This window comes from Aptenodytes patagonicus, chromosome 2 (assembly GCF_965638725.1).
Source record: "Aptenodytes patagonicus chromosome 2, bAptPat1.pri.cur, whole genome shotgun sequence".
NCBI lineage: Eukaryota > Metazoa > Chordata > Aves > Sphenisciformes > Spheniscidae > Aptenodytes > Aptenodytes patagonicus.
This window is the reverse complement of record NC_134950.1, coordinates 97,869,909-97,895,994: the sequence shown is the minus strand read 5'-3', so window position 1 is coordinate 97,895,994 and position 26,086 is coordinate 97,869,909. Positions and strand designations below refer to the sequence as shown.

At 38.5% G+C, this 26,086-nt stretch overlaps 1 protein-coding gene across 1 annotated transcript; it reads left to right on the top strand.

The window, feature by feature from the left end:
• Positions 1-348: 348 nt before the first annotated feature.
• On the top strand, positions 349-18,024 carry EEF1E1 (eukaryotic translation elongation factor 1 epsilon 1). The gene is made up of 4 exons (XM_076330507.1): positions 349-496; positions 2,290-2,490; positions 10,089-10,184; positions 17,370-18,024. Exons 1-4 carry the CDS (start codon positions 389-391, stop codon positions 17,508-17,510), a joined length of 546 nt encoding a protein of 181 aa, XP_076186622.1. The 5' UTR covers positions 349-388; the 3' UTR covers positions 17,511-18,024.
• The last annotated feature ends 8,062 nt before the right edge of the window (positions 18,025-26,086 follow it).

Here is a 26,086-nt window from a genome sequence, read left to right as displayed (position 1 = left end):
CCCGGCCCGGCGCTCCGTCAGAGCTCGCCCCGCCCTCCGGCGGAGGCCACACCCTGGGGGCGTGGCTTAGCCCCCTCGTGCTTCGCCCCCGGCGTGCACATGCGCAAACCGCCACGTGGGCGGGGGAACGTGTCTCCGCGGCTGCGCATGCGCCTGTAAGGATCCGCAGCTTTTTCCCCCGCCCCCGCGGGGTTTCAAAGCAAAGCCCGGCTCAGCGCACGCGTCGGCTGCGCCGAGCGTCTGATTGGTTGGCCGGCCCGTTCAGGCCAATAGCAGCGACGGTTCCTCTGGCGGCGTGGTGGCTGTGTCTTCCAATAGGATTGGCGGTTGTTGCCAAGTGGCGGCGGCGGTGGCTGACCTTCCTTTCCCAGGTGGTCCTCCGCCAAAGATGGCAGCTGCCGCGCGGCCGGGGCCGGGCGCGGAGGAGCTGGCTTTGCTGGAGAAGTTGCTGGGCCTGCCGGAAGGGAACAAGTACGGCGTCCAGGGGGAGCGGAAGGTGAAGGGAGCGAGGAGGGGCCGGGAGCGGGCAGCGGCGCGCGCGGGCGTTCATTGACCCCCTTCCTCAACGGCCTCTTACCTCGCCGCTTCCCCTCCCGCCTCCCCGGCCCGGCCCTGCGCCGTCCCCTGGCGACGGTTCCCCCCGCCGCCGGCGCGACGGTGTCTGGGGCCCCCCAACCCCCTCCTCTCCGGGGCGGGCGGGCGGGCCCGGTGTCGGCCTCAGCTGCTCATCCCCGCACGGTCAGCTTTTCCCCTTGAGCAGGGGGTTTCACCTTTTCTCGTTCAACCCCTTTCTTCGCCACCCGCCTTAAGTTGTGGCCGTAGGGCCTCGCTACCTACTCGTAGGTCCTGGAAACCTCTTGCCTCTGCCCGTAGAAGGGTTATCGTGTGTCGTTGGAGGGATGTCGGCTTAAAATGTACTTGTTCTTACACCACTCTCCTTCTCCCTGCCTTTTCCTGGTGCCAGTGCAAGTTATATCTGTGCTGGTGTGGCTAAATTATGTGAAAAAGATACGTTGTTAAGATCAGAAATAGGTCTGCAGTAAAGAACTGTTGCTCTTAAGTATTTTGCTCTTTTAAAGTAGATGCCTTGATATTTTGAAGTTCTTACGGAAACGTTAAGTTCCGTGGTTTAAGAGGCACCTGAGGCATGAAAAATGTAATGTGGGGCGGAGGGTGTCCAAATGTGTGAGGGCCTTTACGTGATTCTCTTGGAGAAGAACGACAGAGAAAAGAAGCTGTGCGGTTGCTTTAGGTTTTTGTATGTTTTTCTCTTGACTTTATTTACTGTTTATGATTAGAGTCCTGAACAGCAATATATATATTCTTTGGTTGCAAAAGCTTGCTTAATTATTTAACAACCCAACTGGTATTTTAATGCTATTACTGTAAAGCGTAAGTCTGAAAAATCAAGTAACTAGATCTGTCTGTAGTTTTTCTGACTGCATGTTCAATGGAAAAATTGAATAGTAGTCGAAGGCTCTTGATACGACTGCAAGGTGAATATTATGCTTTCAACTTGCATCTTATGTTAATTAAATCTGAACACAGGCCTCTGTGTGGTCAGACACTTAAAAAAACCCGTAAAGTAATGCATTTTAATCAGTTTCTCTTCTGTCATTTGATGTCATAAATGACTGAATGGGCTTTAGTCTGTTGCAGTGAGTTTCAATTCATTCACTTCATTTCTGACTCTTAGCGGTTCAGTTTCCTTTCCCACAGTTCAACACATGGTAACGTCACTAACAAATACATGGTTAAAACTAGAGGTGTGTTGTGTTGTCCTCCCCTGTTACCAGTGAACTACTAACTTCTGTCAGAGTATTTGGCAATAGAACAGTGAGTATGAATAAGCATTTCAGTAAGTCTGGCTACTGTGATCTGCCCAGAGAGAAACTGGATGCTACTAACCTTACAATCTTAAGTTAGAGTCCTGAATTTGAAAATGAGTTAAAAATTAGTTAATAAGATTTCTGCTAGTATTAGAACAAGCAATACTATTTCTTGCTAATATTGGCAGAATTTGATTAATTGGAGCTAAAGGTGTCTTGGTTTGTCCACGTGCGTGTGTTAAATACATTTCTTCTGTAAAAACTGAAAATAAACCACCCCGAAGAGTAAAAAGAGAACATACACTTTTTTGATGTTACTACCTTTAGTATGAATACTTCTAAATTCTGATATATTGCTTTTAAGATCCTGTTGAAGTACTATAAAAAAACAATAGCTATTCTTATAGAGACTGCTTTTTGAATCAGTTGTTTAGTATTACACTTCTGTTTTGTCTTCTAGGTTCCTGTTCTTCAAACAAACAATGGTCCTGGTCTGACAGGTTTAATGACCATAGCTGCCCACCTGGTTAAACAGGCTAAGAAAGACCAACTGCTTGGAAGTACTGCAGAAGAGAAAGCTGTCGTTCAGCAGTGGTTGGAATATAGAGTGACTCGAGTAGATGGAGGCTCTAGTAAAGAAGACACTAGAATAATTCTGAAGGTAAGGCGTACTTAATTACCTTGCTGCTGAATTTTGGAGTGACTAGACCTTGAAGAAGATTGCAGTGCTAATGTGTGTGTGAACAACCAATTAATAAAACTGAGCAAACGGTGAAGACTTGACAGTATCTTTAAGTACTGGCTTTTATTCTGCTTGTTGCTTTTCACTTTTATTGACAAAAATACCAAACAACCTGAAACAGGAGGGAAAACAGCTTAAACTCTAAAGTATATGAAGCAGAGCTCTTAGTGTTTTATGGCTGTAATGCTGTAAACTACCCAGGGTGTTCCAGATAGCTGAGAGATTGTTCAGCTGCCGAGTCTCTTATTAGCCATGTAAGATGCCAGTTTCTTACTGTCTTCATAAAACCTCAGTTATAAGCAAGTTGGCGTTGTATTTCAAGATAACACTGCTCTGATTGTTTTAAGAGCTATTCTTACTGATTTGGTAATTATGGAATACAGGCCATACTTGATGTTGTGATAATTGGTATGGATACCAAAAGGAGTTACTGGACAGAATTGTGTGTGAAAAGTGAAATCATAAAGGAACCTCTGCAAAACTGCCCTTCACATCGAGCTACTTTGTATGGAGGCTGTGGTCTACTGTATTAAACTTTTCTTGTAGTCTGAAGCTTACTTCCTCTTAAACAGGTAGAAGCAGAAAAGAGAATCTCAAGGGTCACCCTGTTATTTGAGCAGCCAGATGGCAGGGAGTAGATAGCAAAACTTTATTTTCCTTCTTACTCCTTGTGACTAGTAATTAGTATTTTTGCAGTCTTCTGGGAACAGAAGTTGATGAGAAAATTTGCTTTACACTGTTAAGTGCTAGGGGCTCTGTTTACTAAGTGTATATGAAACAGCAATGAAATTCAATCAATTTTTAAAGTTTATTTTTTCTAATTTTAAAAGTAAGTTTTAGATGGAAAGTATGCAATGCTCAGTGCTACTAGTGAGTCTGGGTTTAGAAAGAGCTTTGTGAGCTGCGCAGTATTAGGAAGGTTGACTTTACTTGAGGCTAGCAGAGTCTTAATTAATGCTTCTGACTTTTGTTAGGTGTGGCGAGTCCGAGTCAACTAGAACTATTGCAGAAACCAAAGATAAACTGAAGCAGTGTTCAAGAGTTAACACATTGTGTTACTTAAAATCAAGGAAAATCTTGCATCTTAAAATGGTGCAAAGCAAAACCTTGTTAATAATCCGTTGTCCTTTTCAAACTGACAGCCTCCTTGATCTTGAGGACTTAGAATATCATGCCTGCTTTACAAGGATCAACTTGGTGAAAGCTCTAAAAGAACCATTTTTTCTCTCGCACCCCAGATAATCTGAATTATCTTGGTCTCATTGTATCTATGGAGTATCTTCTCTTGGTTAAGCATTAATTTGTTTATATTGCTTCTCTTTCTGTAACATCTCTGGTCTTATTTTCTTCGTGCAAATACTATCAAAACCTTTACAGTCATGGTTACTCTACAGATAATGCAGGAAAACTGTCTACCCTTTGGGATTTTCAGAACTTGACTGAAGGAGGCATTGACTAATCAGGATTTAACTTCAGGTTTAGCTGTACTTTGAACAGGTGGTATGACTAGGTGGCCCTCAGAGGTCCCTGTTTGTTTAATTTTTTTTAAAAACCTTTATGACAAATATTATATAAAGAATTTCAGTTGTTTTTCAAGCAAACTTGTGGTGCCTTTTGTTCTCTCCCAAACTGTGAGAAGACCATGTGAGAACAAATAACTATTATTTACCTTTCTTGCCCTTCTGTCATATAAAAACCAAAAGTAAGTTTTCTGTCTTGATATAACAAAATACATCTGCTCTGGATGGCTTAAGTGATGATATGTGTGTGTGCTGACAAAGCAGGTGTTTGCAGAACTGCATTTGAGTATTAAAACTAGATGCAGAGATATGATGGTTTCATGCTGAAGCTGGTATCTCCTTTCAGTTTTAGCAACACTGGCAGTAGAAAAAGACAATGTACTGAAATACAAATACGTAGGTAAATCAAGTGTTTCCAAACAAAACAAAATTTCCTTACTGAGAAACAGTCAGTGTCACTTGAGGGAGAATCTCTGCCCTTAAGTATATTCTAATGGATATTACCACTTTAAAATTTTCCTACAGACTTTTTTTTTTTCCCTTAGCAGATGTTGAATGGCCAGAATTTATTTTGACACAGGGCTGCTCTGGAATTGTTCCAGCACTAATAATTTCATAGTATAGCAATTAAGATTTTTTTTTTTAATTTGTTCTCTTGCCACCATGATTAATCAGCAAAAGAGGCAGCCTACCATTAAAGTATACTATGCCAAAAGGGAGTACGGGTGAAAAAAAGAAAAACTAAAATAGGGAGGCAAGTCTGAGACTGTAAGTTTTACAACGTGTCTGGAATACACAATGGCAGTCTTGGGACAGTTGCAGCCTAGAGCCACAATTTATAATAAGCTGTGCCAAAAACAGTTCAGTCACTTCTGCTATAAACTTCAGGCTGCTTCTATTTAACCCTTAACTGAGGTGATGTGGTTCTGAAAAACATCAATAAATAATTGGTTTAATGTTTGTTAATTTGAACAGGAAGGGGTTTCTGTTGGCCTTAGGAAAATATGTTCTTAAATTGTTCTTACTGACGTGTTGACTAAAGCTGTTGCTTGGCATGAAAACCAATCATGAAGTAGTCAGACCATCTCAACCAGGTTCTTTATATTCATTCAGAGTAAATGCCATACTGTTCAGAAGCGGTCAATGGAAGTGCTTTTGGAGTTTTGTCTAACTTTGATTTGAGCTCCTGTACTGAACAAAATAAATGGGAGAAATACCTCTGGACTGTTCTTCAGCAGATATGTAGGAATGATGATTGTCAGTAGCGGTGATAATATCCAGTGCATTATGTTAACTTTCTTTTCCACAGGACGAGAGAGCATTTTCCTTTGGTGCTTTGATGTTTGGTTAGTGGTAAATTAAGCTGCATAGGAAAAAAATCTGAAACTTACTGAGTTGTTGTACTCGATAATTAGTAGTTTTTCTGCTCTTCTGGGAAGGAACTGAGAACCTTTGTGAAACTTTTGTGCCACCAAATGTCTACTTAGATGTTAATGAATTCCATTCAGGAGATTTGAATGTCTCTGCTTTGTCAATTTTAGATATCCAAGACTTGAGGGTTCTTCCCCCCCTACCCCATCTTCAGAGGCATATTGTAAATAACTGGGAGCTTGTACTTGAATTCACAGAAAAGCTTCCGCAGAAATACAGCAACCTCTAGTCTCTGAAGGATAATTACAACCAAGAATTTTTGTGTACTACTTTCAGTGTCTCATACAAAAAATGTTCCATGATTTCAGCTAGTTTTGTCCTAATTTCCTGTGCTGGCTGGCTGTAATCATGAAATCCAATGAGAAATCTGAATAAGAGAGCTTCAATTCTTACGTAATGTGCTTGTTTGAAAAATTACTGTTTCCACAAATATGTAAGCAGGTTAATCCATGCTCTGTCCATGCTGTTAATCCACAGTTCTTGTACACTGTTCTTTGACAGACTTCTAAATGGGATGCCTACCCACTTTGGCAAGCTTGTCCAGCAAGCATTTTTTAAACTTCGACTTTCCCTGTTCACTTCTCTCCCTTTTCTGTTAGTACCAGGATATTTTTGTGTGCTTACAGGTGTAAAAGATTGAATTTTGATTATTTGAGCAACATTTGTTGATTATTTTTCTTCTGTCTTTTACAGGAAACTCAGTATGTTGAACATAATATTCTTCCAGACCAGGTTTAGCTCATAGTTTGCCAGTTAGACAGAAAAGTCTTGCATTAGAATTAAAAATATGGCTACACCCCAACAGTGAAATTCTACTTTTCTTGCATATGGCTGCAGAATCCTTTTCTTAGGTTCTGCGTTGTCAGAGCCTTTCCTGGGGCATTTGAGAGTGCTCAGCTCTTTGTCTTTGCATGGTGCGACATAAAGGCATTTAGGGCATAAATGACCTCGAGAATATTGCTGACTGAAAGGATGTGCTTCTGTGTGTAAGGGAAGTACGTACATCAGCAATGTGGTGTTGTGGACAAAATATCCAAAACAAAATCAGAGTATGATTAGATCCATTGTAAGCTATTAAGTTGTCGTAAGAAGCAACTGTTACTTATCCGAGCTGCTGTCTCAACTTGCGGTGACTGGAAGGAGTTCGGTCGCCTTAATGGATGAGTTGGATTACAGACAATTAGATTGCATACTTAAAAGATAGTAGGCAATACTGTGGGGTAGCCAGAAGTGTGCCGTGGATGGGATGTGTTAAGCTGTCACTCTAGATATGGGCTGTAAATGGGATTTTTTTTTTCCATAGAACAAGCAAATGGAAATCCATCGGTTAGTCCATAAATAATGCAACATCTCTTCTTTCCATTGCTTTTTCCCCCTTCATACCCAAAATGGAATTTGAATTGCTGCAGTTGTTCAATGCATATTAGTGCATCACACTGCAGTTATGCCTAAATACCTGTCTGAAATTTGAGAAAGGGTTTCCTGAGGGATTGCAACAATAAGTTCATATAGTTACAAGCAACTTCCAAGGCTATTTCAGCCATTTAATACTGGGATTGTCTATATGTAATCAATTTAAGTAGTGACATTCCATACATGAAAGACAATGATAGAAATGACAGCTAACAGACCTGAATTTCCTGGATGTAATAGAAATTCAAATACAGCTTTGTATTTTCATTACTCTCTCCAGGACAGGAACACTATTTCAGTTTAAGACCGTGGTCACTTAAGAAAGCTTGATTTTTCAGGAATTTTAACACAGTTGGCTATTAGCCAATAACATAATCATCTATGGGAAGCATAACCCATGAGGCAAGATTAACTAAGTGTGCCTAGTGCACATGAAAAAAAAATTGTACTGTGGTGTTTCTGAATTAGCTTGTCTTACGGAATGAAATTGGAATATCTGTCTATTTTATGGGAGGAAAGTACATGTTCAAAAACAGAATTGTAAATTAATGCTAATTTATCCAAAACTAAACCATTTTTGTCAAATTCCATTTGCTCAGTTAACTGACTTCATAAAATTTGATGAACCAGAATAAATAATTGTTCACATTGTAATGGCTTACCTTGCTGTTAAAGTTTTAGGATTTTTTTAATTGATTAATATTTTGAGTATACATGCACAGTATATTCAAAGAACAAATTTATTCTTTGTATGATATTAACCCATCCTGAACAACTGGACAAACAATATTTCTGCATAAAACTAGCCTACCTCTTGAAGATGTATAAAACTAAGAATTAGCATGCCGTAACTTCTTTTATGCAGAAATCCAAAATTTTGAGGAGGGAAATAACTGCGTTGATTGTACCTTTAGAGATAATGAGCTTTTTACTTTACAAAATCCTGATTCCGTAGCCTAGACTAAGCAGAAAGGGGGTGGGAGAGGGGGGGATATAATTTCAGTGGTGTTACTTCTCATTATAACGCATGTTGAATTTCTGGTTAATCAAAATGAAAAATGCTGGTCAGAGAATCTGTGTCAGAATAGACGAGTTTATGAATTTTTTTCTAGTAAACAGATCTCTGTTTTTTTTCTTCCTGCAAGCTTTTTCTTAACATTGCATTTGCCTTTGTGTTGTGTGTATGAAATTCCACAGAACTGTAGTTACATGTTTAAAGTAATTTGAGAGCTAACTAACATGAACAAAGCAGTAAACCAGTCTAAAGAAAAGAAGCTACATAGCCAGGGGCAGATGACCTTACAGAATTTTAACTATGCAGGGGTTAATATTTTTCTCCGATTTGCTCTAATAAAAGAAATCAAAGGAGACATGAGGATGTTTAAATATTACAGAAGTACAGGGGTCCTGTCATGAAGAGGTTATCAAAGAAATAGCAAGGTGGCATAATGGAGTCGAACTTGTCAAACTCAAATGCAAGTTCAGATGTCTTAAAGTCTCAGCATTTTAGTTTTGTGGTTTGGATTTTTTTACGTATGCACTGTAGGATGTCTCCATATCAGTAAAATTGTGGAACCACAAAAAATTGCGATGTACTTAAGGCTAAATGTAATTTTCAAATTGTTCACTAATTATTAACCCCCTTCTCCTTGCCCTAGACTTTTTTCAAAATAAAAGATTGTCTTAAAATGTGTACATGCTGTAATTGAGACTGAAAAATTATTTCAGGGACATTTTGAAAAATGTTAGTTACGTTTAAGCTGCTTACCTCTGTTTCTGGGGCGGGGAGAGGGGGTGGCTTAAGGAGGTCTCTGAGGAAAAAGGACTGCATTTACTACAAGCCTTTTCAACCAGCAGAGGAATGCTAACAGGGAGAGTTTCCAAATCCAAGGAAGAGCTGGGAAACAGTTTTCCTACATTTCTGAAAAGAATATTATAAAACTAAAGCTTGCTTATGCTGGGATCAGGGTTAAAGTAGGTAATTTTGTTTCCTGTTACATTTCTTTCTTTAGAGGGAAGTAGGGGGCAGAAAGGTGTATAAATTAGATGAGAAGTAGGTAAGATACAGAGAAAAGGAAGGACAGGTAAAGAGGTAGAGCTGATGTGTGATGCCTGTGTTCTCTCTCAGAAGTGATACACTTGAGCAATGATGAGTCTGTCAGCCTCCTGTTTTCTGGCAGAGAATGACTGCATACAAAAAGCCATGGAAAAGGGTCTTTCAATAATACAGATTTGAAATATTTATTCACTGAACCTAAATGGAAGCCTTCTACTACCCACCCTTATAGCCTCTGGTATGGAATTGTTGAGAGAGAGATGATCTTAAAATGCTGAAGCAGTGCTTTCTTCATACGGACTTAGATAGCAATGGAATTGACAGTATCAGTCATTAAGAATTGCTAGCACTGACTTCAACATTAATAAAAGCAAGTGTCAAATGATACCAGCTGATGGGTATCAAGTTTCTGGCATTGAGCTTGAAACACATTATTTGTCTCCCACTCCACTATCCCTTTGTGTTTCCCTGGTTCTTACACATTTGCAGTTCCAGAACCTTGCTGACCAGCTGCATTGAGTGAGTCCTGGAGGACAGGAGAAGCTGCTGCTGGAAGAGCAATATGCACTTGTTTGATCATAGGACTGCATTTTCCTTATGCTTATCAAATGTTAAATGTATAACAGTGGTGCTTCTGAGTCATATGTGCTAATAAAAAAAAACATACACAACTCTTGCATTTTTGAATTCCAGTAATTTGAAGCCAAGACAGATTTGAAAGTATTTCTATGGAGTCAGCTTAATATATAAAATAAATCGCACTTGCATTTACAAAAATTTGAGTGGATGTAAGTGGGGGAATTATTAAAAATTCTGTGCCAGCAGCAAGCTGGCTAGCACTTTGGAGACCAACGTTTAAATTTTATTGAATTCTCGCTGTCAAAGAATGATGATATTTTAGTTTATTATCTTGACACTTTTTAGAATTTTTTTCTTCTTTTAATGTTTTTCTCCTTTGAGTTGGGATAAATTAAAGCTGGCGTTTATTCTATATGCATGGTCTCCAGAGGAAGTTTTCTGTTATTTTTAAGTTACCTTAATATTTTGTCTTACAAAGTCAATACTACAGCAGTATAATGACTTTTTCCTTTTTTTAGGATCTTAACATACACCTTGAAGATAAAGTCTACCTTGCAGGAAACATTTTTACCTTAGCAGACATTCTGATGTACTATGGCTTGCATCGTGTCATGGTAAGTGTTATTTGCGTTATTTTTTTATGTACAAATATCATAATTGTTGTTTATCTAAAGAGCAGTGTATTGTTGTAGTAGTTAACCTACTGAATTGATCAATTTATTGTTTACACTAAATTTTGTTTACAGAACAAAAATGGAGAGATTTCTTAAAAAAAGCTTTATTTGAAGTTCTTAAAAAGTAAAAAAATTAACAACTTTTTAATATTTAGCTATGGATCTGTCAGAAGAAGTGTATTGTTTGTAGTGTCCGGAATGCTTTCATTTCCTCTATGTAATGTTACAAGGATGATACCTATCCCTGTGTTTCTATGTATGAGGACTCTATTTGTTCACGTCTGAAACATGACTGCTCACATGGAGAAATAGATAAATAAAACTCAAAGGACATGTCAGAACTGAAAGTGTTAACCTTGTTGGTATTGGAGAAATGCTGCTGGTGCTATGAAAGATGCATGTAAATCAAGTTCCTGAAGGATGAATGCATATGAAAGTGTGAGCCATAACAAAATGTCGTTTGTGTTTCAAGACTTAGTGATAAGACTTGATAACATACAGAATATGAAAGTAACATGGGGAGCTGGTGCTTAGGAAGAAAAAAAAAGTTTGTACTGAGTGGAGAAGATATTGAGATTCTTCGTAGTCAGCTCAGGGTTTACTATGAAGTGCTTATAAATCATTGCACCTCAGTTCTGAACCCCAAGTGGTAATTTAAAAATGAAGCAGTAGAAGTTATTTGTATTTTGGTGGCTGGAATGTGATTGTAAATGAGCCGTCCTTCTCTGGAGTGGGTACTACTAAACAAACCAACAGACTTACACAAAAAGGTCTGCTAAATTCTTGGGAGAAGATAAAATCTGTCAGTTTTACATTAGAAAATTGGGGGGGAGGGGATAGTCAGAAAAAGATGCCTCTGACAAATGCATGTGTGCCTGAGAATCAGTGAATTGAATCAACTGGGTGAATGGTTACTTTATACAATTAAAAGCAGAGCTCTGGGAGAAGAGCGCAAGAATGCTACACTTCAAAAGGGAGGCTGAGGCAGGGGGGAAGATCAAGTAATGAAATACTACCAAAAATGAGAGAGAACTTATGTATATGTATCTTGATTGTCCAGGAGTAGAAGTTCAAATGCGAGAGTGTCAAGCAGAGGAGAGGGAAGGGAAGCTTCATTTCAGAACGTTTTTGAAAACACGTTAGAGTAAGTCACTTAGAATTAATTCTGTTAAATCATGTTTGCCTTGTAAAATATCTTTAGTAGGATAGATGTGTTGACTAGAGTGTCAGAATGGGTTACCTTTCATATATGATATGTAGACGTAGAAAAAACATATTTTTAGAAAGTACTTATATGACTGTATATGCTGTAACAGAGTATGAGTTCAAATGAGACTTTTTAAAAAAAAACTTAGGCAGGGGAAAATCAAGCATATTTTAAATTTAGAGTTTGCTCTAGAGTAGACCACCTAATCAAGAAGAAAAGATACAAGTTATTGCTTTGGGAAATAGAACAGATGGTAAAAACAAATGACTTGGTGCTCCTGGGTGCCTGCAACCATCCAGACACTACTTAGGACAAGTTGATAGTACAGCATCTGTTTCTGAAATGTTTTTGATTTCATGGAAGATAATTTTCTGACTCAGAAAGGTATAAAGGGCAAATAATGGGGTGGCTATCCTAAATAAAGAGGAAAATCTAGAAGCTACTAGCTAGGAATTACATGTATTTTGAAGGTTTCAGAATTGATTAATATTAGTACTTAACTATAGAGGTAAGATCTTGAACTGTAGAATACTGTGATTTTTTTTTCATTGTTATTTTTATTTTTCCTGTAATGAGAAGAGAGTATGTCCAGAGCTGCTTCTCTGCCCTAAGCTTTAAGGGGGGGGGAGCTGCTGTATCTCTTAATGGGATGTGGTCCAGGGAAGCAGTTTGTCATATCCACCACTGTTTCAGCTAAGCCTTGTACAAAATACTAATAAATGTTTCCTATAATCCTTCAAGAGAGGCGGTAGAAATGGGAGGCATGGGGGGGAGACCCACAGTTCTTGCTGTCCATCAAGCTGTCTAGAAAATTGATCTGAAAGTGTTACTGATAATGACCTTTAGGATTAATCTCTCTGCTTTTGATAGACTAACAACTACATACTAACACAACATTAGTAATAGAATACTGTAAATATTAGTGACATACCATGATCGTCCTGAATGAGTTAAGTATTATTAAAACTTTTTAAAAACCTTCTGATGCACATTTCATTGGAAAGGTTTTTAAGACCACCCAATCCTGTTGCTCACTTCTTCACCTGTGGTTTCATCTTCCTTTTTTAGTGTTTCTGAATATAGATCATACATCTTCGTATTCCTCCCCTCCTCCCACCTTCATTTTGCCCTTCCCATTATCCAGAGAGGGTTCTAGAACCTGATTCTTCACAGTCCAGGCTCGTCCATTTGAACTTACTAATCAGTTTGTCTGCTGAACAGCAGCAACTCTTAATTTTGCAGTTGTATGCCTTTCTTTCATCCTTCCTCTCCCTTCTAGTTATCTTAATAAGCACAATAGTACTATGTGTTTAAAAATCCATATTGTGGGAAAGGAATTGGTATTTTAATGAGTGAGAGTCAGATTCATAGGTAGTGTTTCAGGCTTCTTGCAGACTGTGTCTATTTTGAGTCTATTCATTAGAAATACACACTTGTAATAATAAGGCAGGAACTAAATTGTATACATTGTTGTTCTGCATCATAATATGGGTCACAAAACACCCAAAAAGTGTAATGCTTGATACTAACTGTCTAAATGAGTTTTTCAATCAATGTGATTTACATTGTCATATGTAATTCCATGTCTTCATATATCTAACATAAATATTGTTGTCTTTAGATGCTTTGATTACTTAAATACGTATGTGGATAAATATGATGAACAATGAAGTTCTACTAGATTAAAGCATAGATTGCAGAGAAAACATGAATTTGGAAGCATTGCTTGAGGATAGCTCAGGCAATCAGTAAGCATTAAATTTCCCCTGTGGTAATGAACTTGTTTTCATATTTTTTTAATTTAAAATAAAAAAAAGTTTCCCTATGTTTTTATCCATAAGTATTTTCAAACAGCACAAGTCCAGTTCTATTTAAGAGAAATAATCAAGACAAAGGTTGATCTGTTTTTATACTTCAAAAATTTTGTCAGAACCAAAGTAGTACTCTCAAATCTGTATGTCTGACTCGAAAATTTCTTTAATAAGGTCTAGAAAATAACTTATGGGTGAAATTTATATCTACAAATGGAAGAAGCCTCAGTCAAAATTTTGGGGTCAAATCAAGTATAAAACAAAAAGTTGTTCTCCTCGGGTCAGAACTACTAATACTGAACTATTGTGAGACTGCAGTAGTATTTTCCAGTTAATTTTTTCCATAATGAACATTTCCTGTAATAAACAGATTGCCATGCATTTTTGTTAATATTCACTGATATGCTGCTTATCTTAGTATTGGGATAACAGGCTTTCCTTCTGAAGAATGATGCTAGAAATGGTATTTAAACTGAATTACAAAAAACAGTTTTACTTTAAAGAAAAGATTTAATTTTAAGCATGTTCCTTTAACAGCAGAAAATTAGTCAAAACTAGGTGAAAGTACGTGTATTTCATGAAATACACTGTTCAACTGGGTTTGTTTTCTCTTTCCCTCATATCTAAAGGCTAAATTTAAAAAGTGAGATAGTATCTTATCCTTTTCCTGATGCTGAAGAACTGCAGATGTAGGCAGGTATTTTTAGACTTTCCATGCACATGCAGGGTGTGGGAATGGGAATTTATGCCTGCACCCCCAATGCTACTGAAAGCAAATATAATTAAAGCTTGTGTATTTATAGCCCTTCTAAAAACTCTTCTAGTTTCATTGTATGATGACCACCTTGGTTACCCTTTGAGCTTTGTGGTGGAAGAATAAGACTCTTTTTTTTTTATGACATAAAAAAAAAGCCTGTCAAATTGAGTGTCTGCTTCTTTGCTATTAAAATAATTGCTTTAATAGCAAATAATTATTTTAACAGCAGAACAGCAGCCTTTCTTAACTTGGGGGAATTATCTAATTTAATGAGGAAGAACAGAAAATACCCATCTAACAAAATGTTGTAAAAAATGCCTTGGAAGTGATCTCTAAACAATTAACCTAAGAGTTATGTTCCAAGTAAAAAGTAGAGCATGCCACAAAGTGCTTTTTAATATATTTCACTGATAGAGTACATTATGTAAATAAGTAAAAATATCTTGCTTGTTGTGCCTAGAGTACAAAAGGGGGTTTTGTTATTAGAGTAGCTGTCTGTTTTGCCCTTCAGATGTGTTTTTTCACTACGCTAACAGAATGGAGGATGACTAGTTTTCTAGACATTATTTTTGATTTATCAGAGAAATGTGAAGATTGAGAATTACCAGTATAAAATTATGGGGACGAAATACTGTCTGCTGCAAAATCTGAAGTTTAGTTCAGCATTTTTATAACCAAGTGTTTACCGATTAAAGACTTTGAAAAAGGGTATTGTGATTATAACTTTAAGTGTACAACATTCACAGAACTTAAAGTGACAGTATTTTTAGTATCTGCTCCTACTTAAATACTTTTCTTCACTTCAGTAATTTTAGATGGACTTAAGAGTACACATGTTGCTCTTTTCATGCTCTGTGTTGCTTTGTAAATGGTTCTACAGCTTCATACCAAGCACCAGCTTCTAACTACTGTTAACTATAACAAATTGCAGGTGATCAAAAGCATCTTCCCCTAAATGGTACTGCATGGGGTTTTTTTGCCCTGAATATACTGTACTTGCAGAAGCTCAGGCAATTTGTGAAGCACTCAGTGTTACATTTTAATAACTTCCACTTTTTGTTCGTAATGCCTTTAAAAATTCTGGAGTTTTTTCCCCTTATCATTGTTACTCTCTTCCACTTGGCTAACGCTGATTAACTGTTGTGTTTCTAGCTCAGCAAAAATAATATGTGGCTGTGTTTTAATTGGTTTGTGCACTTCTATCAGGCTATACAGCTGTAGGAATAGTGTTTGCATTTCCATGCCAGCAGCAAGAAAGGCAGATTTTCTCATACTGCCTGAACCTGGGGTTCATAACAGTTCAAAATTGCAGAAGTTGTTGTGGAAATACATGTGCAGTGCTATGCTTGTATTCTGGCAGGTGAGTCCTGTGGGAAGAAGAGCTACTCGGGTTTAGGAGCAGCTGCAAGATCCCTGCTTTTCGGCTGTTGCTGCAGTTACTCTTAACTTACTGTAATAGAGCTTTAATGCTACGTGGCATTGGTTTAGAATTTCTTCCTGCAACTCCTTGAAATTCTTCTTCCTCGGTATTTTTCCAGTGGTTCATCTCTAGTATCTATCCTTATTTTCTTTTTACCTCTACATATTTAAAACTTTCCAACTCTAAGCCAAGTGCTGGGCTGTGTGAGAGAACAGTAAGGAGAAGCAGTTACAGCAGTTATAGGCAACTCTTGAAATCAAAAGGGCTGGTGTGTCACGAGGTGAAATTTAACATGAGACTTAGTTTTGAACACCAGCTTTTCGCTCTTATAGCTGAGTAAATGAGTATGTGTAGCTCTTTCTGTGATTTAAAGTTTGTTAGAACATACTTGTTTCCAGCTGTCCTGTGCCCAAGATCAAACTTGCAATGAACCTGCATTATCCATGAAATGTGGTGTTTGTAGAACAAGGCATAAGGAATATGCTATCTGTTTAGCTTTTGAGGAGGGGATTAACCTTGATTAGCTTTAAAAGTCTAAACACGAAAAATATTAGGCATGTCTAGCTAGTGATTTGTCTGTTAAAACTGTCCTCTACAGGTGTGCCTCTTCATTGACTGCAGGTGTTGTCAAGATGACAACTTAGCTAACTGAAAATGAAGTGAGGCGAATCTGGCACTGATTGATTTAAGTATTGGTGAGATAAGATAGGATAGCTGATGTGAAGATCACATTTTGTTCCTGATGCAGTTTCTGTAGTCTCTTTTGAGGACTACCCCATTTGTAGTTCAGTGGTAGTAGGTTAATGTGAGGAAACAGATTATTGTCTAAACTGATAAGCTAACTTCATTACAGAGGAATTAGGAGACCTAGAACTGCTAGTCAAGGAACAGTAATATAGGTGATACAGGATGGGAATAGTTCTTCTACAGCTGGCTTGAAAGACTCTGAAGTAATAAAAGACTTTATAGTGAAGCTTTGAGGATGTTGCTGGCTTGAACTTAGACTTTGAAAAGTATAGTTAAGATCTGTGGTTGTAGATGACTTTATCTGAGCCAGTCCTGTGATAAAAGTAAAGGTAGGCTTGAAGCCCTTCGTTCATCTTAGCCACAATTCCTGTGGCAAGGAGCTGTTGCGATAGCTATATGATAGTTGGAGGCTTCTTCCTGACTGATCTTGCAGCTGTTTAGATCTAGATTAAAATAAGCAAGTGACTGTGCTGTTGACTTGAGAAGTCTGGTGAACAACAGGACCTCAAACTGTAGGAGTAAGTGATAGTACTTTATGTTTATGAAGTATGGATGGGTTTCCAGTTTGTTTTACTGTAGTAATTCGAATCATGCCATCACTATCTTAACAATGGGACCTAGCACATCTGAACAGTTAAGTGTTAAGCTATCCTGTTTCTTAGTAACTGTTGTATGACTGTTGCTCAAAATGGAAAACAACTTTAAATTTTCCTTTCCAGCCTGAAATTGCCTGGAAAAAAACCTTACTCCTGTACTCATAATACACCTTGAAATACAAAGTAGTCACTTTGCCTGTGAGGCAAGACCGCCTGCTAGATTACTGTGAAAGACTTGTGCATGTTATGGAACTCTTCCCTGCCCCTCCCAATACTGTATGCTAACCCCATGGATGGATAGATGGATAGATAGATGCGTTAAATTCAAGCAGGCTAACACCCTCTTTCCCCCTCTCTATCATACAAATGTATATTCCACCCTCCAGGTCTGCTCATTTGAGTAAATGAAAAGTAAATACATATTTTGGGCTGTGAATTTTAATACGTGAAATTAAGATAGAATACTGCTGGACTGTAACAACTTTTCATGTGAGTTGAAATCAGCTGTAAAACTACCCACTTTTATTTTACCTTACCGCATGTTACGACACTAATGATGCAGTGCCTTGTATTTCTTCCCCATGCAGGTAGACCTCACAGTGCAAGAAAAGGAGAAATACCTTAATGTGTCTCGCTGGTTCAACCACATTCAACATTATCCAGGTGTCCGACAACATCTGTCCAATGTCATCTTTATCAAGAACAGATTATACACTAATGCTCATTAAGGAAAATCTTAATGTCATGTTGGAAGGGTGTTTGGGAGTTTAGAAGTTATACTGTCCAAAACCACTAGCTTGCAAATACTGGTTTGTAACCTCTGTATGTGAACCAAAACTGTTGATGCCTCAAATAATACAATTGCATTGAATTGCTATTGTTCGTTCAAGAATTTAAACTAGTTAAAGAATTGTATCATGTATCTGATTAAATGCAACAATGGTAGAAAGATGGAAATTGAGTTAATTCACTATTTTTTAAAAATGAAAAGTTCTTTTAATTCAAGTATAATTACATGGTCTTTGTAGGAAAGAATGACTTATTTTCCTTCAATTATTCACTCCTTTTGCTATTTATTGAATTTTTACGTATGTCCCGCTTTCTTTTCATTTTATTTTCCATGGATGTTTACACTAGTTTTGTAAAAGTTAAGAGCTATATTGTGTGCCAAGGATATGAAAAAGGGAACATGCAAATGTTACAAAGTATTTATGTGACTGAATAAATTATTTTAAAACTGTAGTCTTAATTTGGCTGTGAAACTTTTTAGTTTTTCTGCAGTAAAGAAAATGAAGATTTTAAAAGCTTAGTTCACTTGCTACTTCATTTTGTGGTATATGGACTTCTATTTTGATTCTAGAAGCATTTTCTTTCAAACTAGGTAACAAAGCCGGCATTTTTCAAGATTTTGCATATGTCTCACTTCATATGGTGTTTCCACACAAATGCAAATGCAAGTTTCAAGATCCTAAAAAAAAAAAAAAACAAAACAAACAAACAAAACAAACAAAAAAAGCAAAACAAAAAAAACTACCCCTGCCTTCAGCTTAAAATAATAATGGGCTAGTCTGTCTGTCAAATTCATTCTCAATGTTTTGAAGTTTGTTTTAAAACCAAAGACACTATTGTTGAATCGGACAGTTGGACAGGTCATTTCACTGTAGAATGTGGTACCTCCATTTTTATTTTTAACAAATTTAACAGTGCTAACATGATGCCCAAAGGATACATCTGAATTGGATAATTACCTTATGCACAATTCAGTTAATGTTTCTTTTAAAATACAAAAATATTTTGATATTTCAATTGATAAACTTCAGTGTTGGTTTCTACAACAGTGTTCAGCAAACAACTTCTCAGCTGTATGTTCTTTCGTCTTAACTTGTGTGCCACTTTAGGAGCCTCCTACCCAGTAAGGTAGATACAAAGATACCTTGGATAGCTGTCTGAGCGTTTTGAATGTTACAGGGCCTTAGGAAAAACGTAGGTAGATAATGAGATGAGGTAATTAAAATATTCTAACATAAAAGGACAGAAGAAAATTGCGTGAGTAAGCCCAACTTGGACAATTCCAGGCTCTCTAATAGGTGTTTTCTGTATATACATAATTTCTTTAGAGGGTTTACAGGCACACAGTGTTACTTTTAGGAATGTCTTATATTGTTAAAAACGAAAATATTCTTGTTTGGTTTGAAAAAGTTCTCATCGTTTCCCAGGGGGCTTAATTTTCAGCTTCTTCCATTTTTCCTGCTAGTTACTCTTGTTCCTTGCTATTTGGAAGCAGGCCTTCCGTACTTAATGATGAAGATCCCCTGAAATCTTGAGATCTGTTCAAGAATTGTGGAGTGGGTTTTAGTGCAAACGTTCATTAGAAACTTCATACCCCAAACTTTTCATATTTGACTATTTGAGGGCTTCAGGTTTGTACTGTCAGTACTTGCACGCTTAATTCCCAATTTATTCAAACATTTGTTACCTAGTAGGATGTATATAAGTGAGTTTGCTTTTTCCCCCCCCGCTTATGGCTGGGAGCAAGTGATGATGAGACTTGCAAAAATGCCTACACTTCTCCTAAATTCTACTATAATGAACCATTTTCTGTTTCTGAAGGGAAGCATGAGTGGGAATCATCAGTGCATTTGGTCAGGGTTTGGGAAGTTTCACATTCACCTTACAGATTTTTGTTTTGTTTTTAATATGCTATTAGAAATGAGAATGATTTAAGTTTTGTTAAGTGTGTGTGCAAGCCTTCATCTGTGGAAATAGCAGCTTACGTTACAGCTAAGAACGCTGAAATGGAACCAGAGCTAAAAATATGCCTGAAAACAATACTGTCCTCTTTTCAGTCAGGTTTTGTAGGGATGATGCTACAAAGTGTCTTTTTCTTTTTTTTCTTAATCCCAAACAGCTGCTGTTTCCAAGTGTCGGGATTTCTCAAGGTGGCTACATGGTACCGCTGCAGTATCCCCTAGCCTCTTGTGCCAGTTTCATTTTCTCTGGTGTAGAACAGAAGCGTTACTTGCTGCTGAAATGTTTAAAAAAAAAAAAAAAAAAAAAGTTCAGCTAACAGAAAGATGAAATGTTTAGAAGTGGATTAGTAAAATTTACACTGTCTAAAAGGCATTTGGTCGTTGCCATATGCTAACTTGACCACTTCGATTTTCCCTCCCCTGCATGGAGAAACTTACGGGGCTAGAGGGTTAAAAGCAAAGAAGGATGAATTGGGACTTTGCCTTTAGAGAGATGACTGGGAAAACCAGATGGTATTGATTTCCTCCTCTCTCCCCCTTTCTGTCTAATGCCTTCTGATCATCAAGGACAACTAAATCTGTAAAAAAAACTTCTGAAAAATCATAAAAATGTAGCTTGGTCTACCTGAGATTGCATGAGGTACGTTTTTTACGATGATGCTTCATTATTATTTACAGATGAGGTGTAGTGACCGTGAGCTCTCATTAACATTGATGGTCTGTATGCAGAGTGTGCGTGGGTAAATGTTCTGCAGTGTTTAAAGCTACTACCGCTTGTCTTTCTGTTCCTCTAATATTTTATTATACTTTCACTGAACATCCGTAAAAGTGACTTTCCTCCCTTGCAACCCCCTTTTCCTTTCTTAAAATGTCGGTTGCTGAAGGGCACAGTAAAGACTGATGTTGTTTTACTTTTGTTGCTTTGCAGTTTGATGATGATGATGACCACAGTGATGTGCGGAATTTATTTTCACAGCATTTCATGAACAGTGACACTCTCATTTGTTAATGTATCTCATCATTGCAGTATTATTATTTTGCATAATTGTTCTATCTAATTTATTCAAGGGGCCTGACATGTTATGGTCTTTTAAGTATGTGCCTCTAGGACTTGAGGTTGTTGCCATATGGTGAGATAGTGCTGCATGACAACCTTTCAGCAACTGAAGAATTCAACAGTGAAATAAATATGTTAATTGTAAGCGTTCAGTGAAATCTTACACCTACCACTTTGACTTGTCTTTTTCCCCTTGATGCCGAGGTGACCGCTGCTTGCAGACAAGCCAGGTTGCAACAGGCGTTCAAGTATTGCGTCGGCTATGTTAGAAACGTGCTGATGATTTTTAGTTGTCTTTGTATGTGTAACTCCATTTTCAAGTGAGAGTGCAGTTTGACTTCAGAAGTTTCTAGGGGCAGTTCTTGCACTGAGACTTATAACTGGGCAGTAGTGATTTATATAAAAATCCAGGTTTAATATGGGATTAGAGAAGAGCGAGTAGGAGTGAGAAATTTGAGAAGATCTATGTTACACTGAACAAAAAAAACTAGTTCCAGTTTAGACCTGGGTACTCTGAAAATCTGACCATTCAGGTGGAACTGAAGTGCAGGCTTTTCAGCAGCAAAACTGTAAAGAATTTTCTTCTGATAGCTTAAATGTATAACATGCTTTTTGTCGAGTTCCTTTTGTGTCATCGGTGATTTACCTACCAGGTTGGTATCCCTGTTTTCCACACAGAAACCAAGTTAGGAGGTACCACTTCTGGTTAACAATTGCAACAGTCCAGTCAAGCAAGTTTTGTTACCTTTCTTCACTGCCCACCCACAGAAAGTACTTGCTTTCAAGAGGTTTGCACCTATTGAATTGCCAGAGATTCTTTGGGTAGAATGCATAACGTTTGGACGGTGAAGTCTCCTAGCTCGCGTCTTAGCTGTTTGCCGGTAAAAGGTGATATTTTCACATCCTTTTAATCTTTTTATCATCTTGTAATCCTTCTCTGTAGCCTACCCCACCCTCTTCAAAATATTTTTAAACTAAAGTAGCCCTTCTCCCAGGAATTTCTTACCACTCTCTGGATCTTTGGAAGAACCTAGGCCTAGAAATGAGGAACTTATTTTTTGTAAGGTGCATCTTAAATTTCCCAATAGGTGTTATAGCTCATTGGAGTATCTTGATAAAATAATTCTTCAGCTTCGCTTTCTTTCTCTCTCTCACACACATACACACATTTATTTCAATTATAATTACAGCTGATGGAAGAGTAATCTAGACGCTTCAGTGTGGGTGTGGATCCTGGGTTATTAGCAGGGAGCTGAGACTCCAAAATGGATGTGAGTACTTTGCAATTCAAATAAGACACTCATTTATATTAACTGTTTTATATGAAAATGTGACTTAGACGTGTTAACATGGTTTTGTCCATGAAATAACATACACCCAAGTAACATTACAGATGAAGAGAGCTGTAGAACTTGGGCATCTTTATTCTCCTCGTGGTTAAAAAGCAATAGATGATCAAAACTCTGCTCCTCAGTGCTGTGGATTTGGAAGAGATGAGGACAAAGTACTTAAAAAGAGATTAGCTGAGAGAGCTGAAAATAAAGGAGTAGATACAGCTATAAAATCATTATCAAGAAATCCAGTGTAAGCTCTTCTATTCAGAGGTCTGGTTCATACTCTTTCTGATCTGCTAGCATCTTCTGTTTGCGTCTCTGCAGGTGATGTATGGTTTGTCTGCTACATGAATGCTGAAGTTGGCAATAGAGAGATGGTCATCATTTTTCTCCAAGTAAATTTGCCTTGGTATGGCCATAAATTGATTTTATAATTGTATGTGTATACAGAACCTACTATGTAACTTTTTGTGCCTCTTTTTTTAATTTTTTGCTAGGAATAGGGATCCTTAGGCCTATTTGATTTTTTTTTTTTCCCCCTTTTGGTTTTCAATCTTATCACTTCTTTTAATCTTTAGTGTGTTTCACGGTCTTTAACTTCAAAGTATAATTGCAATGATGCAGCTGCTTAATGAATTAATACGTTTACTATTTTCCCCCTAAGAGCGGTATTTCTTCTTTGCATCTATAATTGGATCATGCTGCTGCTGTCCCTAATGGAAACGCCAGGTTTCATATTCAGCATACACCTGAGCACATGCTTACTCACTTGGTAATCTTAATTTTTGTTCTGGGTTTATCGAAATTGAATTGTATTCCACACATTTTTTGTGCTTGGATTTTATTGCAAAAGACGTGTGAAGGGGAGATGCCATCACACGCCTCTGCTGCGCCAAGCTTTCGGATTCAGGCTGGGTCTTTGTATCCCACCGCTGCATGTCTCGAATATTAGATTTATAGTACTTCAGAGCCCAGCTCCAGGGCGACATATAAAGATATCACAGATTTGGCGGGGGGAATTGATTTTGCAGCAAGGGTTACTTGTTGCTGCTCTGTGCACGTTCCTGCAGGTGTGGCCTTTATTTTCTGAGCTGGTAGCGACTACAGCCACTGCGGCTGCTGCAGAACGCCGCGCATCCCATCTCTCACTCTGCAGGCAGGCGGGAGGTGAGTAATTTTTCATCGTTGCTGCTTCTGAAGGATTCCCCTTTCCCCTCCCATGCTACCTTGGCCCCTTTAGGAAGATTTTCATCTATTAAACTTTCCCTTCTCTGTTGGAAGAACTAAATCTCTTTCAGCGTTTCCAGGCTGGTGATCTAATTTGACAGCTCGTCGGTGAAGTCTATTCCACTTCAAAGTGGCAGGTAGCCTCGGGCTAGCCAGCTGCATTGTGGATTCTGCAGATTTGGCTTGCTGTTCCTGCTGGGTGTCATCTGTCTTCTTAGTCTTGCGGTGGATAATTTTTGTCCTCCCTAGCATCATCTGCCTGAGCAGTTTCTGCCTGGCAGGCCTGTCCGTCCGGGTTGAGCATCAAATACAGTAGCCGCACGGCTAATCTGACAAGGCACTCCTCCAAACAGCACAGCCCCAGGCCTGCTTCGGCCAGCATCGGCATCGCGGCCCGCAAACTTCCCGCCATCACGATCGCGGTCTCGGTCTCCCGTCACGGGTGCAGCCCATGGACTTACTCTGCTGGCGCAAAGTACGTCCCCCCCTCGCTCTCTTAAAGGCCGTCGCTCCGATTCCTCCCGTCTCGGCAGACGTCTGCCTCAACAGGTTTGGGTTTCCCTGCCTGTTGCCGGCATTTGACTCGTACACCGCCACTTGGATGAAACAATCCTTTAGTGGATTACCATCGCTAGACAGCCTGTGGGGGAAATGACAGGACTCGGCACATTCATCTGAAGATTTTGCAATTTGGAGTGCTGCTAACGCTAATGGGAAGTGGCAGGGTGATCCCTAAAAGAGAAAGCGGGTTCCATTGCACGGCAAAAGTGACAGAGGTTGTTTAGCCTATCTTCCAAAAAAATACATGATGACTACATATGTTGATTTTCACGCTCCAAGCCATAGCTATTTCCATATTTTTGTGACTCGATGACTACTTCCTACAAACTGACAGGTTAGGGGCTCCACAAGTATTGTCTTTTTATAGCCATCACCTCTTTAAGTCCTCCTTAATTTTTTTAAGTATGTTTTGAGAATAAGCTTGACGGGGCAGTGAGAGTAAGCGGGGGGGAGGGGAAACAACCAGGCATAAATGCAGCAAATAAAGCATATTCTTTAAAAAAAAACAGTATTCAAAGAGGAGAAATGGTTTCAGGACAGTAGTCCTAGAAACTGATGCACTTACCTGTCGCAGAATTTGCCCTTGTTGCAGTCCCGTAATTCCGAACCTGACATTATTCATGATGTAAAAACTCTTTCCTAGAAATGCAGTAGTTATAAACCCCCTTAACTACAGGATTTCCTCCTTAGGAAATAAAAAGATAGCTGGAGCACAGGGCTTAGAGAAGGAAATAACTTGTCTGAGAGAGACCGGGAAAGGATGGCAGCTAGACTGGAAGGGGATAAAATTAATGTTTGAACAATTCTACCCCTGATTATTAGTGATCGTCAAGCCAGCTGGAATATCCTCCAGATATTATTAATGTATGAGCACTAATGCAATTTACTGGTGATTGTCAAGTGCTTACGTGCTTTGGATCCAAGTGGAAAAATATAAATATTAATCTAGAGTTTGCAAGAGATGGTTACTTTGGGGGGGACACACAATATGTGAAAGGGAACAGTATATTTAATAACTGTTCTTATCTCTGCTAATTTTTGCCTATTCAACGTAATATTTACAGACTACGTAACAGTGAAGGAGTGGAAAAATATTTTAGATATATATTTATGCTGAATTTAGTAATAACTTTAGTTGAAGTATTGAACACTTCCCCATGTAAGATTCATTTTATTATTTAAACAGATTTTAACCATATTTTGACAGATTTGGGGGGAGATTGTTTCAACAAAACCAATTCACTCATTTTCAAGGCTGTGTTTAGAAGATTATATGTATTGTCAAAAAAAAATTATTATAGTGATTTCAGTGAGCAGTTTCTGAGCTTTGATGATGACACACAGAATTTGGTAATAGAATCTTTTTTGTGTCTGTTGCAATAGCTTCAGACAGTAAAAAAAAAGAAAAAAAGTCTCTTTTTTTTTTTTCCCCCCCATCAGCCAGGCAATTGCTCCTACTTATGAAAGCTATGCAGAGTAGAACATGGGCAGAACTAATTTCTAACGAAGAAATATATACTACTCCTGTTTTCTACTAATAAAATAGTAATTGTTCCAGCTAAACTGGCTCCTTTCAGGTATTCCAGGTCAGGACACTGTAGGTTGCAGCAGACCAATTTGTGGTCCAGTTCTTCCTTCACTGACCGTACAAAGACACCGAGCAGTGCGGTATGTATTGCAAGTAAAAAGGATGTGTAAAAAAACGGTTTTACACATACCATTTTAGGTCATTGCATTTATATAGATGCAATAACCTAAACAAGGATCAAGCTGTTCTAAAAGATACTGAGTATATGTAGCATGAAGAAAAAAAAAATCCCAGAAGAAAGTTAATATACTTAATTTATTGGGCGGGAAGTATATTGAAAATATCCTGACACTCTCAAATGGTTTTGAGAGAAATGTATAGAGATTTTAAGTCTTTTTTTGCCTTTTTTTTTATAGTTATGACATAGACTACTGCTCTTAATTTTTGTAGACCACAAGTCCAACCGTTTGCTATTCACCTTCGCTACACTCAGAAGCAAACCGATTTGTCCGAGTGCTTGTCTCTTCTCCTAAAACAAAAGCTAACAAACAAGCAAGCCCTGGGTGTTTTGGTGGGTTTTTTTGTTTGGTTGGTTTGTTTTTTCAGACATGCACGGCGCTGGGCCCTGGGAAAGCCACGCGCTGGCTTCTGCACTGAAGACGCCCCTGATGCAGGTGCCAGGACGGGGCAGCCCCGGCCGGGCTGGGCCGCGCAGCTCCCCCGAGGCGGCAGCAGCTTCCTTCCGTGTAAAAACCTTTCTCCTCAGCGCAGCCGACGGGGGGGAGCAGCGGGCGCCGCCGGAGGAGGCCGGTGCCCGCCGGAGGCCAGGGCCGGCCCGCCCGCCGCC

What these genes read in the sequence shown, in the direction of transcription:
- EEF1E1 (XM_076330507.1), top strand. Translation starts at nt 389, where the DNA reads ATGGCAGCTGCCGCGCGGCCGGGGCCGGGCGCGGAGGAGCTGGCTTTG. An exon ending in GCGTCCAGGGGGAGCGGAAG is followed by an intron (nt 497 to 2,289) that starts GTGAAGGGAGCG and finishes TTTGTCTTCTAG; the next exon opens with GTTCCTGTTCTTCAAACAAA. An exon ending in ACACTAGAATAATTCTGAAG is followed by an intron (nt 2,491 to 10,088) that starts GTAAGGCGTACT and finishes TCCTTTTTTTAG; the next exon opens with GATCTTAACATACACCTTGA.